The sequence below is a fragment of the Haliotis rufescens genome, unplaced genomic scaffold (assembly GCF_023055435.1).
Source record: "Haliotis rufescens isolate VD_foot unplaced genomic scaffold, xgHalRufe1.0.p SCAF_41, whole genome shotgun sequence".
NCBI lineage: Eukaryota > Metazoa > Mollusca > Gastropoda > Lepetellida > Haliotidae > Haliotis > Haliotis rufescens.
The window spans coordinates 134,437-152,487 of NW_025964124.1; the positions used below are offsets into that span (position 1 = coordinate 134,437).

The following is an 18,051-nucleotide window of genomic DNA, read 5'->3' on the forward strand; positions in this document are numbered from 1 at the left end:
TCCCCTCCCCATCCCATCCCCATCCCCATCACCATCTCCATCCCCATCCCCATCCCCATCCCCATCCCAATCCCCAACCCCATCCCCATCCCTAACCCCATCCCAATCCCAACCCCATCTCCATCCCCATCCCCATCCCCATCCCCTCCCCATCCCATCCCCATCCCATCCCCATCCCCATCCCCATCCCATCCCCATCCCCATCTCCATCCCATCCCCATCCCATCCCCATCCCCAACCCCATCCCCATCTCCATCTCCATCTCCATCCCCATCCCCATCCCCATCCCCTCCCCATCCCATCCCCATCCCATCCCCATCCCCATCCCCATCCCATCCCCATCCCCATCTCCATCCCATCCCCATCCCAACCCCATCCCCAACCCCAACCCCATTCCCATCTCCATCTCCATCCCCATCCCCACCCCCATCCCCATCCCCATCCCCTCCCCATCCCCATCCCCATCCCCATTCCCATCCCCTCCCCATCCCAATCCCCATCCCCATCCCCATCCCCATCCCATCCCCTCCCCATCCCCATCCCATCCCCATCCCCATCCCATCCCATCCCTACCCCCATCCCCATCCCCATCCCCATTCCCATCCCATCCCCATCCCCATCCCCATCCCAATCCCCATCCCATCCCAATCCCCAACCCAATCCCCTCCCCATCCCCATCCCCAACCCCAACCCCATCCCCATCCCCATCCCCATTCCCATCCCATCCCCATCCCCATCCCCATCCCCATCCCCATCTCCATCTCCATCCCCATCCCCATCCCCATCCCCATCTCCATCTCCATCCCCATCCCATCTCCATCTCCATCCCCATCCCCACCCCCATCCCCATCCCCATCCCCTCCCCATGCCCATTCCTCTCCACATTGTGTCTCTATGTCAAAACAGTGAATACAACCGAAATCTTTGCGTGAAACAGATCAATCAGCATGAACCCACAAAACTATTGCTCAATGAAAACATCTAAATATATTTTTTCTACATCAGTACAAGTCTGGGTAAAACGTGCAGGCATTTCATGTGATAGTTAAAGCCAACTGTTGTTGTATAGATTCCTGTGTGAATTCAAATGTTGTGTTGGCTAGTCAGTAGCTGTCAGTGTCACTTGCAGCCAAATATATAAGACAGAGTTGTTGTTGAGTTGCTTATATATGTGTTGTATTTCTGAGTCAGTAGGTGGCAGTTCTCCCTACATCAGCATGTGTTGGTGAGTCAGTAGGTGTCACTGTTCCCCACAGCTTCATGTGCAGGACTTGGTTGTTGTTGGGCTGCCCATGTAATTGTTGTGTTGGTGAGTCAGTAGGTGTCAGTGCTCCCCACAGCTACATGTGTAGACCGGGTTGTTGTTGGACTACCCATGTAATTGTTGTGTTGGTGAGTCAGTAGGTGTCAGTACTCCCCACAGCTACATATATAGGACTGGGTTGTTGTAGGGCCGCCCATGTTATTGTTGTGTTGGTGAGTCAGTAGGTGTCAGTGCTCACACAGCTACATGTGTAGGACAGTGTTGTTGTAGGGCGGCCCATGTAACTGTAGTGTTGGTGAGTCAGTAGGTGTCAGTGCTCCCCACAGCTACATGTGTAGGGCTGGGTTGTTGTAGGGCTGCTCATGTAACTGTAGTGTTGGTGAGTCAGTAGATGTCAGTGCTTACACAGCTACATGTGTAGAACTGGGTTGTTGTAGGACGGCCCATGTAACTGTAGTGTTGGTGAGTCAGTAGGTGTCAGTGCTCACACAGCTACATGTATAGGACTGGGTTGTTGTAGGACCGCCCATGTTATTGTTGTGTTGGTGAGTCAGTAGGTGTCAGTGCTCACACAGCTACATGTGTAGGACTGGGTTGTTGTAGGGCGGCCCATGTAACTGTAGTGTTGGTGAGTCAGTAGGTGTCAGTGCTCCCCACAGCTACATGTATAGGACTTGGTTGTTGTAGGGCTGCCATGACATTATGGGATAACTTTAGTTCCTGGTTTCAATATTTCCATTGTGAAACTAGGTACACGTGCAGGCATGTCAAATAGAGCTACAGACCTGGAGCAGGAAGTATTAATGTGCCTCTCCCACTGAAACAGATTATCTTAGGACAGACAGAATTTGTTTTGAAACGGACGTTGCCATAGGAATTAAATAAATATGTGAACAACAGATTTTGTTTTGAGGTTAGATTTTCCAGCTACAGCGACCCAACCAGATATTTGCTTATTTAATAACATCAGCCTGATTTTCATGTAAAGAAAAACACCTTGTAACAATGTCAGTTTTGTGGCAGAAAATTTCTATTGTTTAACAGCCTGAATCAATTTCATTTTGTTCAAGATTTTAAGGGGACAAAATATCTTTTTATATATAAAATCACAGTGTGTGTCTGTGCGTGCGTGCGTACGTACGTGCGCGTGTGCGTGTGCGTCTTACACGTGTTTGCAGGTTTATCATGTGTTGATAGGGACTCAAACAACTATAGGTTTCAATTATTGAAAATATATCTTTGACATATAAAATAACAATAGAAGCAATTTGCATCCGGGTTCATACAGGGAAGGACAAGTTGAATAACAACCGAAATGGGTCAATAATTATCTGAACCATAATCACGGCGTTTGTCTCAGTGTACGTTTCTGGTTTCAGGGCATTGGTCCATATAGTTATAATTCAAGACGTAAGACGAGTGAATCAAGCCAGACAAATCAGTTAAAACCTCAGTGACACAAGACTGCACTGCTTTGAGCGTGAGAAATGTGACAATCCAACACAACGAAACTATTGTGGGGTACACCAACTTGTTAACAGACATGCAACGCTGTTTGGGATATTACAAGATTATTGAGAAACATGCAAGGTTGCCCTTCGTGTAATAATGTTAAAACAAAATACCGGCAACACAACACCGAGATACTGTTAATGCACACAGAGTGGGATCTGTATCACGAGATCTACCATTTATGACACAAGACTGCATTGATCTTTGCATGACTGTGGTGTTCCAAACACACCTGTTGTGAACATTACAGACTATTGTCTGTACCAGATTATTACCGGACATGCACGAATGTTGTGAATACTACATGAGTGTTGAGAAACATGCACAGTTGCGATGCATGCGAGAAGGTTAACACTTTTTACAAGAAACAAAGTACTGACAACGAAATACTTTCAATCCACACAGAGCGGGCACTCTATTTTAAGAATAGTAGAAACGAAGAAAAGAAAAGGATCCGTGAAGAACTCAGTAAAAGACTGTCAACATTACGCAACAGTGGTGGTGGTGTTTTGTTGGTTCATGTAAATGGAACAAAGCCTTGGGACAGATGTCTGGACTACTTTGACAAGATTGTAGGCAGAATAGTGACTGATCTGCTGGAAGCTGGAGAAGTCTACGCCAACACGTACAGACGTCAGTGGTTAAAGGATATCTTTGAGGACTGTGCAGACAGTGCTGATTTTATTTACATACGCATTGAAGAAGTCACAGGTGTTGCTACTGTAGATTTCAATACAAAGCTAGGCAAGGATTATGAAAATGTAAAGCCCACAACACAACAACTACTCAGAGTGCGATCACAGTCGCGCACATCTTCTGGCCCTGTGCTTAAAGAACTACCAAATGACCGTCAGCAGTTACATGAAGATATTCACATTCAGTTAAAAGGCTTTAAACACAAGAACACTGACGAGATACAAACAGATGCCACCAAATTTGTGAAGCACCTGTGGAATCAACTTAAATTAAAGGATAACTTAACTGCTATGTCAAAGATTCCTGATGGTGGATCCTACTACCTTGGAATAGGTGAGGAGGAAACTGACCCTTATCAAACAATTATTCCAGATGTACATGGATTTGAGTTAAAAGTGGACGAGGACAAATTGGAAGGAGCACTCAAGTCAAAGCTACAAGACTGTGTACTATTGAATCGAAGTGAGAACACGTTCACTGCTGTCCCTCCTGACCTGATTGCTATTATATTTCACAAACATCAAACTGAACATCACAAAGTTGTTCTGGAGGTGGCTGTGAAGTGTGTTGAAGGTGTAGTGTTCTATGACAGTCTTGGGCCGAGAACATACGTGATGAAAAAAGGACAAATTTGCAGAATGGACAAAAATGTATGGTTAGAAAGAATAATGTAAACCTGTACAATTTTTAGATGCTTAATCTGTTTTGAAATCATTTGAAGCATGGAGGATAAGAAGGCAGTCCCGAAGATATACGATGACATGTCCGGAGAGCCGGGTGAATCCAAGACTTCTTTTGGTGACATTCATCGTTCAGAGGGTACACCAGGGGAAAATCAGGAAGTCCAGATTGCTTACGACGAAACAACTGATGACGGCAGTTCTCTTGGATCAAGTCCATACCAGTCTGATGAAGAAATCATAAAGAGCCTGTTTGCCCACGGAAATGACTCCACGTCAAGTTCTGATGACCAGGAGACCCTTCATGCAGGTATTATTCATGAACTTCATTGGTGTATCACTCGGGACGTTGTTAAGATTCTTTGCATCAACTCAGAACTTGTCAGTTATAAATACATATGAGTTCATAAATAAAAGTAGCAATACCCTTTCCATGGTCATAATAAATCTCTGGCAATAACATATGTTTTGTTCCATATCAGATTTCCCTTCCATGGCAATTGACATCGAAGAAAGCAGATTAATACTTGATCAGACAACCCTCAAGAGGGCAACAGATCCTGGTAAGTTGTTCAGAGAATATCTTACCTGGTCAGTCATAAATAAATATGAGTTCATAAATAAAAGCAGCAATACCCTTTCCATATTCATAAGAAATCTCTGCCAAAAACATAGATTGTGCGATTCTGACTATATCAGTTTTTAACATCTCATTGATTGGATCTATATTGAATTTGTTGGTAGGACATTTAGCCAAGAAGTAGGCATCCCCAGGGACACCAACTTTGCTCCCCTTCTTGCGGATCTGTTTCTTTATGCACATGAATCGGAATTTTTGTTTTGACTGGCAAGTCAAAACAAGGTAATTTAGTCATGAAGTTTAACTTAAGCTTCAGGTATATCGATGATCTGAAATCGTTCAATTACAATCAAATAGCCAATTCCCTGATTTACCCACCTGAACTAAAATTATAGGAGAGAAGAAGGATGACTTCAACTATCCAACAGTCAACTTTCCCTTCATGTCAAGCAATATTCCAGCAGCTTCAGCCTTCGTAACTTTTAAACTACAATCGAGCATGCTCTTTCTTCCAAGATTTCAAAGAGTGTCATGCGGCTCTTGCTCAGATGCTGTTTGATCATGGTTACAACATTCAAGGCCTCGGTAAAGCTTTCAAAACTTTTATGCCAGAAATGTGGAGGACATTTCCAAATTTGACGCATCAGTGACAAAACTGATGCTATTCCCTATTTTGACTTGTACCATATGTTCCTATGTTTATTTCAGGTGAACAATAGACTTGCCTTTGCAAGTGTTTGTGACAGGTTCCACCACTGGGCCAGGATACGCTCGCCTTTTTGCGAACACCTGGTATCATTACTATTTGATAGTTATTCATAAACACATGCTCATGATATAGTCGGAATTATACAATCGACTCTGCTTTATGCAGAGATTTCTATTGGATATGGAAAAGGTTTTGTCGGTTTATTTATTAGAAAATAATTTATGAGCTAGGAGGAATTAAGGATTATCATAACACATCCAAGGGTGATTGTCTAGTGCTTTCCTCTGCACGTAGCTTACAGTTAATCTCCACACAAATGCTGAGGAATTCATGTTTCTATTAAATATCCCATGATGTTGTTGTTGTTTTTTAACGGTCTATCTTTATGATACATAAGCATACCATGTGACCATGTTTAGGATAGTTTTATTCTTTCAGGTGATAGAATATTTCCCCAAGCTGCTAAGAAGTATCTGGAGCTTCCTGTTACCAGATCGAAGGTGATTACAGAAGAAATCAGCAACCAACCAGTCGAAAGAAAGTCGATCTTTTATCAGAGAGACCTCAAGAGGGCAACAGATCCTGGTAAGTTGTTTAGAGAATACCTTACGAGCTAAGGGGAATAATTATTATGGAGTATATATCCCTACTGAATGTAACATATGTGGTCCCGAGACTTGACATGACCTAATTTGAATACACATGAACATATAACAATCATGACATTTTAGTAGGAGAAGGTAAAATCCTTTACAATCGTCGTCTAATGTGACGTGTGTTGAATTGTATTGAGAGGTGAAACCATCTGTAACTGTGTGTTTATGTTCTGCCGATGTCTAGATCTATGACTCCATTGTTCATAAATAAAAGTAGCAATACCCTTTCCATGGTCATAATAAGTCTCTGGCAATAACATATGTTTTGTTCTATATCAGATTTCCCCTCCATGGCAATTGACATCGAAGAAAGGAGATTAATACTTGATCAGACAACCCTCAAGAGGGCAACAGATCCTGGTAAGTTGTTCAGAGAATATCTTACCTGGTCAGTCATAAATAAATATGAGTTCATAAATAAAAGCAGCAATACCCTTTCCATATTCATAAGAAATCTCTGCCAAAAACATAGATTGTACGATTCCGACTATATCAGTTTTTAACATCTCATTGATTGGATCTAGATTGAATTTGTTGGTAGGACATTTAGCCAAGAAGTAGGCATCCCCAGGGACACCAACTTTGCTCCCCTTCTTGCGGATCTGTTTCTTTATGCACATGAATCGGAATTTTTGTTTTGACTGGCAAGTCAAAACAAGGTAATTTAGTCATGAAGTTTAACTTAAGCTTCAGGTATATCGATGATCTGAAATCGTTCAATTACAATCAAATAGCCAATTCCCTGATTTACCCACCTGAACTAAAATTATAGGAGAGACTTGACATGACCTAATTTGAATACACATGAACATATAACAATCATGACATTTTAGTAGGAGAAGGTAAAATCCTTTACAATCGTCATCTAATGTGACGTGTGTTGAATTGTATTGACAGGTGAAACCATCTGTAACTGTGTGTTTATGTTCTGCCGATGTCCAGATCTATGACTCCATTGTTTTCAAACATTCATTAGGTTTTCATATCATAAGGGTTTAACTGAACATGGTCGTGATCGGGTGTCTGGTTGTACATTTGTAGAATCAAATTGTGTCCAAAAAGTTCAATCATTTCTCTCCCACTTAATAATAATTGAAATTCCTTATTGCTACTGAATTCCAAATCTTAACTAATGTAGTCAATGTTTCACACAAGTTCTATTTTCTAAGGCATTCCTTGTTGTTTGTGTGTTTAGATTACTGTTAATTTGCACACAAATGTCTGAGAAATTCATGGTTCTACAAAATAACATATACACATTCATGCTGCTTTTTGTTTTGAAAGACCTTTTTTTTAAGATTCATTAGAAGATCATGTGTCGATTGACTACTTTATATGTTTAGCTCATTGTATACATTAATATTGATCATCTTTTACTTTCAACAACCCAACCACTCAGTAAAATGTTAATGATAGTTTTATTGTTTCAGGTCACACAAACAAGAAGTATTTGAAGCTTAGTTTGCAGAACCCCGGTGACAAAGTAGATGTGATTTCAAGAGAAATCCAGAATGTTCTACGCCAACATGTTGGTTGGGCCTATGTTGCACATGAAATGGCTCATACTGCCAAGTTTCAATGTCGCAAACTACCTCACATGTCCATCTGTGACGTGGCTATCATTAGAGCCACACAGCCACTGCACATCCTGACATTTGTAGAGGACGGAGGCAAACAGGAGCACGCAGTGGAGTACAATGCCCAGCTGACGAAAAGCATCATGGGTTTCATCAAGAAGAAGACAGGTGTGTCACTTGATGTCGTATATGGAGTTGTACCTGCGTCCACGTGGAAGGATGAGAAGGTGTTCAAGGAGAAGCTAGAGCGTTTAGAAACTGTAGCCAGACGGAAGGCCTTACCTGGATACCTCCACATGGATACCGAGAGATACACAGCCATAACCAAGGCACTGGTTGACCTTTATAGTGAACCAGGGGTGAAGGTAAATTATTATATACAACTGAAAATTTTTCCAATGTTTATTTAATGCATTTTATTGACACCTTATTGCCTAGTATAGTCAGATGGGTCAGTTGGGACTTGGCATTACTTTACAAAACGATAGCAGCCAAAGCAACAGGTATTATTGAACACATGGCGGAAGGTCACATGGCAACTGTTTCGATAACATTTCTGAGAAGCATATATTGACATAGGTCAAATTCTAAATAGTAATTAGGCCTCCAAAAGTATGAATATGGTATACATGTATGCTGTTTTGGAATTTATATTATGATAGTTAAATGTAGTATAACATATATCGTGACTTATTTTTATTATCCAAAACAGATAGAGGAACTAACAAAAGCAGTTACAATATATGATATATGCTTGACGATTTTCCCCAAATGTAGATTTCTAAATGAATTTTGGCATGGAATATTTTGATATAGTACACATGCACGTTTTCACACACAGAAATCTTTTCAAAACATGATTATATGCCTGAATACATCTCCATGGCAATGTGACATAAAGACATAACCTTTATCTCTAAAAGTGACATTTATCCATTGTAGGACCAGCTTGAGAGCGAGATAATTATTGAATCCCTTGAACGTGACGGAAAAGGTGTGTTTTCATATTCTACATAAAGCTTAGAATTGTTAAATGAATTGTAATTTTTTTTATTAAGATGCCACTTTGATGGATAAAAGGGGCAGTGGGTTAGCCTAGTGGTTAAAGCTCGTCACGCCGAAGAGTTCGATTCACGACATGGGTACATTGTGTCAAGCCTATTTATGGTGTCCTCCACCGTGATATTGCTGGAATATTGCTAAATGCGGCGTAAAACCATACTCACTCACTCACATGGATATATGAAGGATGATGGATGGCGAGTGATGACCGTTAGGTGGATGAATGTTGATATATTGTGATGGATGATGGTGGTGACTGATGCATGAACGATGATGGATGGCGAGTGATGAGGGTTAGGCGGATGAATGTTGATATATTGTGATGGATGATCGTGGTGACTGATGCATGAACGATGATGGGTGTCGAATGATGAGGGTAAGGTGGATGAATGTTGATATATTGTGATGGATGATGGTGATGGCTGATGGATGAGTGATGGATTGAAGGGCTCATTGCCCCTAATCACTGCTTGTAATGTGTTCAAAGTCAGATGCTATACCTATGTTTCAGCTCTACTCTTGGAAAAATTTCTAAACCAAAGTGAAACAGATTCTGGCTTCGGTAAGTATGTTCTATTATTTTAAGTAAGTATATTCTATTATATTCTATTATTTTACTTCAACTCGATAACTATTTGAGCGTTATTTATGACATTTCACTATTCATGTAAACCTTTCAGTATTATATTAATATTTAATCATGACATCAGCTTTCAAGGCAGGTGGGGAAGGATTCTGATGTGTCACTCACATCCTCACTCATACACTCAACCTATCATCATTCTTATTACAGGCCGTGATAACAAGCAAGTAAGTGAATCTTATGACATCATATCAGTTGTTACATCCATCATGAAATCAAAGAACATAAATGATCTATTAAAGCCCAAAATGCACTTAAACTACTCCATGGAACATATCTAGAATTGTAGGGGCGGTCGGGTAGCCTAGTGGTTAAAGCGTTTGCTCGTGACACGGCGGAAACCCGGGTTCGATTCCCGACATGGGTACAATTTGAGAAGCTCATTTCTGGTGCCCCCGCAGTGATATTGCTGAAATATTGTTAAAAGCAGCGTAAACCAATACTCAATCAGTTTATTATTGTACTGAACAACAAGTTTTCTTCCTTCCGTTAACATATCGTTTGCATCTTTACAACAGGAAAGGGAGACAGAGACACAAGACGCAGGAGGTCAGTGGCAACATACTATATGCACATAAACAAGTTCCAGCGGACACAGAGAATAGTGAACCTAGAAAAATAACTTGGTATTGAGCATATTCAAATAAAAAAGGACTACACCATTGTGATGAAGAGATACTATTTCTTTCAAATAAATACACATATACTTGATGTGTATCAACCTTTCATTGTCTATTTGCATTTCAGATTCAGTTGCTGAGGATGAGGTTTGTAAGACTAGTTCATCTAGAAACATTTTACTATGAAACGTATGGTCTTGATCTTGTCCCATTCAACAAAACAAAAAAGTGACAGAAATTAATTATTCCTCAATTTACAAAACGTGCGTGATTTTAACATTCACGGTTTAGTCATAGGACTGTTCTACGTTACGTGTATGTTTATCCTTTCAGCAATATCGATGGGGACCTGCAGGGGACCTTATCTGGACGCGTGAGGTTTGACATTATACTTAATCCATTGTTTTCTTGCCTTTGGTTTTTCTTCTACAATTTGAATCAACGCTTAAATGAACCAATATTTGAGGAAATACAAACCACAGTACCCACCCCTAACTGAAACATCTGATTTGATGACCTCATCACCAAAGAAAGGTAGACATTTTGAAATAATCTCACATGTAAATGAAACAAGTACATGTTTGAAAAGACCAATGTCTATTCGAAATAAAAAAATCTACGATTGATGTGTGTTGGAACAGGAATACCAAAGGTTGCAAAAGGATTTTTTGGAGCCGCGGTATAACAGTGCAGGCAAGCTATTGAAGCTGAAGATCCTGCTGTTTGGACCAACTGGCATGGGTAAATCATCTCTTGGTAATGGGTTTAGGACAGCACTCCTCAACATGGAGCATCCTTCAAATTACCATGCTGTGACATCTGGCCAAGAATCTCTTACCACTGGTGTAAGTTATTGTCTTTTCTGTATCCAGTAGGGCTAACTTGGCATTTAGAGTAGTACATAGTTTAATGTTGCGTTTACAGATTCCCCATGTATGTTATGGTGAGGGCGTCAACAATAATATTGACACAATCTACTCGTTAGTCAATGTGGCTAGCCAAAGGTTTGACCTTAAGGTTGCCCCTATCAAGTCAAACGTTCTATATATGTACCTTGGTTCATGCAAATCATCAATACATTTTTTAGAACACAACCAATTCGCCCCCACGTTTCACAGAATAGTCACATGTTTCATCATTTGAAATTTTGAAAGCACTGAGATACATTTGTTTATTAAGAACACCAATGTGGATGTCAACATGATTTCATCTTACAGTTCCAAGGAGCTCTATACAAGAATCACTGGATATATGACATGCCTGGTATATTCGAGTCACGCAGCATCTTATCCTCACACATCATCAGTATTTTGTCAGGGGAAGTTCCATTGCAAGCCAAGGTATGGCAAATAAGAATTTCAGTAACACTTTTCGACACATAACTTCTTAATTCTACACATTTTAGTTTGTCCTCTAAACTAATGATGAGTGAGTGAGTGAGTGAGTGAGTTTGATTTAACGCCATTTTTAACAATATTCCAGTTATATCGCGGCTGTCAGCTTAAGGTGGGAGGAAATCCCAAAGTGATGAATATTTCAGACGTTTACCACTTTGGTGAAACCCACGAGCATGGGTATGGTGCTGACAAACCAAGAAACATAATCGGTGCGAAGCGGGATTCGAACCCCAATCATAGGTTTCTGGCATACCCAAGGGACGCAACTCTGCACAACGAATCGCGGCGCCTGAGACGATGATGAACCATTATAATGATTACTTCATATCTTATATTTTGTATGCATCTCTTGGAACCACGAACAACATTCCATTCTATATCAAAATATACAAATGTTGTCCCTCTTTACAATCCAGATTGGGAAGAATCTTGGAATAAGGCACCAAACCTTCAACACGCCCCACGACCACCACGTCTCCTGTGTGGTTGTAGTTCTGCGACATGAACATGGGGACTTTGGAATGGAAATCCAGAGACAGCTAGAGTGCGTCCGAACAACTGTCGCCAATGGAGGTATGTCTCTTCTGCCTGCAAGGAACGAGCGTTAACGTCCACGTGTAAATGACTGAACACATATATGTGGTGAAACAATGATAAATTAATGATCTTCAGGACAATCAGGTTGTATAACACAAACCCACCTGCCACCAGATCCCATTCCTGCTGCCCCCACTGGTGACCTCTGGACTAGGTGTCTTCTTATAAAACTAACTAATATAGTAAAGATCTGGATTCAAAGTTCGCAACACAATCACCCACCTTGTCCTCACCCACCTTGTATAGTGGGCTTATTGTCATGTTTCAGACACATCCATCCACCTCGTCCTCACCCACCTTGTATATTGGGCTTGTTGTCATGTTTCAGACACATCCATCCACCTGGTCCTCACCCACCTTGTATATTGGGCTTATTGTTATGTTTAAGACATATCCATCCACCTGGTCCTCACCCACCTTGTATAGTGGGCTTATTGTCATGTTTCAGACATATCCATCCACCTCGTCCTCACCCACCTTGTATATTAGGCTTGTTGTCATGTTTCAGACACAGCCATCCATCTGGTCCTCACCCACCTTGTATATTGGGCTTGTTGTCATGTTTCAGACACATCCATCCACCTGGTCCTCACCCACCTTGTATAGTGGGCTTATTGTCATGTTTCAGACATATCCATCCACCTCGTCCTCACCCACCTTGTATATTAGGCTTGTTGTCATGTTTCAGACACAGCCATCCATCTGGTCCTCACCCACCTTGTATATTGGGCTTGTTGTCATGTTTCAGACACATCCATCCACCTGGTCCTCACCCACCTTGTATAGTGGGCTTATTGTCATGTTTCAGACATATCCATCCACCTCGTCCTCACCCACCTTGTATATTAGGCTTGTTGTCATGTTTCAGACACAGCCATCCACCTGGTCCTCACCCACCTTGTATATTGGGCTTGTTGTCATGTTTCAGACACATCCATCCACCTGGTCCTCACCCACCTTGTATATTGGGCTTGTTGTCATGTTTCAGACACATCCATCCACCTGGTCCTCACCCACCTTGTCTATTGGGCTTATTGTCATGTTTCAGACATATCCATCCACCTCGTCCTCACCCACCTTGTATATTAGGCTTGTTGTCATGTTTCAGACACAGCCATCCACCTGGTCCTCACCCACCTTGTATATTGGGCTTGTTGTCATGTTTAAGACACATCCATCCACCTGGTCCTCACCCACCTTGTCTATTGGGCTTGTTGTCATGTTTCAGACACATCCATCCACCTGGTCCTCACCCACCTTGTATATTGGGCTTATTGTCATGTTTCAGACATATCCATCCACCTCGTCCTCACCCACCTTGTATATTAGGCTTGTTGTCATGTTTCAGACACAGCCATCCACCTGGTCCTCACCCACCTTGTATATTGGGCTTGTTGTCATGTTTCAGACACATCCATCCACCTGGTCCTCACCCACCTTGTATATTGGGCTTATTGTTATGTTTAAGACATATCCATCCACCTGGTCCTCACCCACCTTGTATAGTGGGCTTATTGTCATGTTTCAGACATATCCATCCACCTCGTCCTCACCCACCTTGTATATTAGGCTTGTTGTCATGTTTCAGACACAGCCATCCACCTGGTCCTCACCCACCTTGTATATTGGGCTTGTTGTCATGTTTCAGACACATCCATCCACCTGGTCCTCACCCACCTTGTATATTGGGCTTGTTGTCATGTTTCAGACACATCCATCCACCTGGTCCTCACCCACCTTGTCTATTGGGCTTATTGTCATGTTTCAGACATATCCATCCACCTCGTCCTCACCCACCTTGTATATTGGGCTTGTTGTCATGTTTCAGACACAGCCATCCACCTGGTCCTCACCCACCTTGTATATTGGGCTTGTTGTCATGTTTCAGACACATCCATCCACCTGGTCCTCACCCACCTTGTATATTGGGCTTGTTGTCATGTTTAAGACACATCCATCCACCTGGTCCTCACCCACCTTGTCTATTGGGCTTGTTGTCATGTTTCAGACACATCCATCCACCTGGTCCTCACCCACCTTGTATATTGGGCTTATTGTCATGTTTCAGACATATCCATCCACCTCGTCCTCACCCACCTTGTATATTAGGCTTGTTGCCATGTTTCAGACACAGCCATCCACCTGGTCCTCACCCACCTTGTATATTGGGCTTGTTGTCATGTTTCAGACACATCCATCCACCTGGTCCTCACCCACCTTGTATATTGGGCTTATTGTTATGTTTAAGACATATCCATCCACCTCGTCCTCACCCACCTTGTATATTAGGCTTGTTGTCATGTTTCAGACACAGCCATCCACCTGGTCCTCACCCACCTTGTATATTGGGCTTGTTGTCATGTTTCAGACACATCCATCCATCTGGTCCTCACCCACCTTGTATATTGGGCTTGTTGTCATGTTTCAGACACATCCATCCACCTGGTCCTCACCCACCTTGTCTATTGGGCTTGTTGTCATGTTTCAGACACAGCCATCCACCTGGTCCTCACCCACCTTGTATATTGGGCTTGTTCTCATGTTTCAGACACAGCCACCCACCTGGTCCTCACCCACCTTGTATATTGGGCTTGTTGTCATGTTTCAGACACATCCATCCACCTGGTCCTCACCCACCTTGTATATTGGGCTTGTTGTCATGTTTCAGACACATCCATCCATCTGGTCCTCACCCACCTTGTATATTGGGCTTGTTGTCATGTTTCAGACACAGCCATCCACCTGGTCCTCACCCACCTTGATGAGTGTGACCACCAGTTCCGTGACAGAGCCAATCTGCCCAACCTGTACCAGTCGAGTAAAGTACAGGAAGCTGTCAGAATGATGTCAAAGAAGACTGGCGTACTCCCCTCGTCTATCAGTTTCGTCAGGAACTACGTTAATGAAACGGACGCGGATGTGATCTCTAAACTCCAGCATCTCAGGGTTCTTCAGAGCATCCTGTCCAGCTGCGTGGACCAAGAAGAGAAGAAACTCAACCAAGAGCAGCAAGAAAGAATGTACAGTGTAATCAGCAAACATGATCAGAACAGACGTACTCTCGGTCCTCCTACATATGGGAGTGTTAAAGCAATGTTGGCCGTGTTACTTGTGGCCTTAATGGTTGCAGTCATGATCAAACTTTGCAACCTTCCTCCTCCTGCATAGACATACTGAAATGTTGTATGCATACTGATTATCTTTCAAGGTGTTGTTGTTGTTGTTACCTAACGCTGTATGGCGTTGATCTTACAGTGTTCGTAAGGCAAAACGTTGAAAACATACATGTATTGATGTATATTAATGCTTACGTAGCGTCATTCTTTCTTCAGTGTCATCACAAACTGTTATGACCTCAATTTGATTGTTACAAAATGTGTATTTCATATACAATAAGTAGTTATTCCTTCAGCATTTAATTCGGTGCATATATATTTAAACCGTTGGTTTAACTCTTTTCACATTTAGAAAATTACAATAACCTTATTGTGAAAGTGATGATGGCATAAGTTGTATCTAATATTTCCAGTAGGGAGAATGTTTGTGTTTATTTACTGGATTTTCTTTCTTCATAACTATGAGACAATATGCTAGACCTGATGCCCTAGAGTTTTTATCCACATGTTAACAATTCACACCTAATCAATTAGTACAGTACTTCTTTAGTAATTTGGCGGTGGGGTAGCCTAGTAATTAAAGCGTTCTCAAGAAACACCCAAAACCAAGGTTCCATTCCCCACATGGGTACAATCGGTGAGGCCCATTTCTGGTGTCCCCCGATGTGATATTGCTGGAATATTGGTAAAAGCTGCATAAATCCATACTCACTCACTCACCCCTTGATACCTGTGTTAGAATCTACACCCCAGAAAGTCACTACTGATGTATTCAGGAAGTTGTTCCATACAATATGTCACCTCAACCCGGCTCCTGCTAAGTTCATGCTATTAGGCCTCACAAGTGAGTATCAATGTGTTACTAGAGACTTCCAGTTAGTTTGTTATATTTGAGGGTGGGACTATTTTTGTATGTCTCAAAGTATGTGCAGGTTATCTCACCTCATGAGAAAGAAATCCTTTTTAATTGCTTTTGAACACATATATTTAATATATGTCAAACTCCTTGCCAGAATGAGACTGAGACAGACTGACAAAAGAAAATGCTTTACACAGTGAAATACAAACTAAATATCGGCTTTGATTGTCTGCGTTTTTTGTCACATTTATGCATCATCGTTCTGACGACACCATGCAGAGCATCATCACAATGGCGAGGCCATACAGAATAGTATCAAAGGAAAATAATATATATAACAATATTTGGGTTCTCGCTTCAAGAAGTGAAATAGATTTGTGTTATCCCATCAAATCCATTGTCATATGTTTGGCTTACACGCTGTGCAAGGAGAATAAAGTAAACTAACATTATTGAGAAAAGGAAAATGTGTTTTGTTTTGTTTTCATATCGCACTGATCTTGTTAAATGCTGCACATACTGTGGTAGGTGTTGTGCGGTAACACGTTCGGGTTGACTTTTGATTGGCTTGTTTTTTGCAAAAGATGCTGGTCCTACGATTAATGTTTGTAAAGTAATATAATAACCCCCTGCTGTTTTATGAAAGGGTCAAGCACCTCATGCGTTCACTATCATCGGGAACACAAGCAACATGTGATGAGTATTATTTTCAAGCCGCTAGTTTCTTGAAATAACTCTAATGTGTATTTTTCGAGGTTTCTGCACCTGGGTTCAGTCTTTGGGATCTTAAAATGCAATAGCACACCTGAGCCTGTTACTATGGCAACAGAATGCATCTCTTTGTTCATGTTGCTTTTTGTGTCATATAAATGTATATTACATCCACATTATCGCGAAGTACTTAATACAAATTTAATCGTAGCATCAACACATGTTTTTTTTTCTCAAATACAAGTGTCTCTGACATCCCGGTAATGCTCCAGGCTGGCAAGGAGAGCAGTACTGAACGACAGACAATGTTTGCTTGGATACACTTCAGGAATTTCCCTGTTGAGCTGGAGAAGATTGTGTCAATGTGTTCGCAATCAGTTGCACAATAGTGAGGAGAAATGACATGCAGTTATAGCTTTATGTACGTGTAGTGTTAGCACATCGTGTCCGTAAAGGGTGTCACAGCATAAAATACGATGAATAACGACACACCAGACACTATTGTGACTACGCATACATGTTTATGTCACACGTCCTGCTTGCAGGTTGTTTATGAGATATTACTACATACTTGGAAAGCACAATGTTGTGTATATACAGAATATTTATGAAAGCATGTTAAATACTTTGATGCTTTCAACTCACCTTGTGTTTGTGCTATACTTTTTCTTATTCAAATGATCCCATTCTCGACACAATCACTGTATTCCAGTAAATTGTTTATGAATTGTTGCTGAAACGTTAATTCCGAAATGTAGAAGTTATGTTCCTACCAGTGAATACAAATACATTCCTACATCTTGTATATTAACATTGTCTATACCTGTATTTGCTCAAAACGACAACATAAAGGACGATTTCCGACCGTTACTCCTGCTTCAAAGTATGCCTAGGTAATGACAACTATAACCCTAACCCTAACTTTAAACCCTTACCCTAACCTTAACCCTAACCCTAACTTTAAACCCTAACCTAACCCTAACCCTAACCCTAACCCTAACCCTAACCCTAACTTTAAACATTAACCCTAGATATACATTTACATTAATTAAATACTGGGTTAAAGGGTTATGATTTCTTTTTAAATTCGAGGCAGAGAATATGGCTAATTTTGAAAATTGTTGTTGAAGTTGTTCATCAAAATATACACACAAAACATTTTTTCTAAGCATACTTTAAATTGCTAGGCACTGTACAACATGGGCTAGTGGAGTTCCCCATGTAATTGCTGTGTTGGGGCGTCAGTAGGTTATACTGGTCCCTGCAGCTACACGTGTATGAGAGTGGGCTGTAGCTAGTTACATATGCAGGACATCACGCTCCACCAGAAACCAGGGACTTGCTGTGTCGAGTGAATCAAGTGTTTAACATA

At 41.4% G+C, this 18,051-nt stretch overlaps 1 protein-coding gene across 6 annotated transcripts in view; it reads left to right on the top strand.

The window, feature by feature from the left end:
- The window catches only part of LOC124121113, a 30,296-nt gene extending 13,861 nt beyond the window's left edge, over window positions 1-16,435 (top strand). For 3 of the 6 annotated variants that reach the window (XM_048382729.1, XM_048382730.1, XM_048382728.1), the window contains 15 exons: window positions 2,644-4,462; window positions 4,635-4,715; window positions 5,880-6,026; window positions 6,377-6,457; window positions 7,528-8,039; window positions 8,617-8,668; window positions 9,248-9,298; window positions 9,530-9,546; window positions 9,898-9,928; window positions 10,127-10,146; window positions 10,333-10,377; window positions 10,641-10,844; window positions 11,217-11,339; window positions 11,813-11,969; window positions 14,722-16,435. In XM_048382729.1, the coding sequence (XP_048238686.1) occupies window positions 4,195-4,462; window positions 4,635-4,715; window positions 5,880-6,026; window positions 6,377-6,457; window positions 7,528-8,039; window positions 8,617-8,668; window positions 9,248-9,298; window positions 9,530-9,546; window positions 9,898-9,928; window positions 10,127-10,146; window positions 10,333-10,377; window positions 10,641-10,844; window positions 11,217-11,339; window positions 11,813-11,969; window positions 14,722-15,161 (2,229 nt within the window). In that variant the 5' untranslated portion in view covers window positions 2,644-4,194 and the 3' untranslated portion in view covers window positions 15,162-16,435. The remainder of the gene's footprint in view (window positions 1-2,643; window positions 4,463-4,634; window positions 4,716-5,879; window positions 6,027-6,376; window positions 6,458-7,527; window positions 8,040-8,616; window positions 8,669-9,247; window positions 9,299-9,529; window positions 9,547-9,897; window positions 9,929-10,126; window positions 10,147-10,332; window positions 10,378-10,640; window positions 10,845-11,216; window positions 11,340-11,812; window positions 11,970-14,721) is intronic. The other 3 variants (XM_048382731.1, XM_048382733.1, XM_048382732.1) reach the window with 3 other exon arrangements.
- The last annotated feature ends 1,616 nt before the right edge of the window (window positions 16,436-18,051 follow it).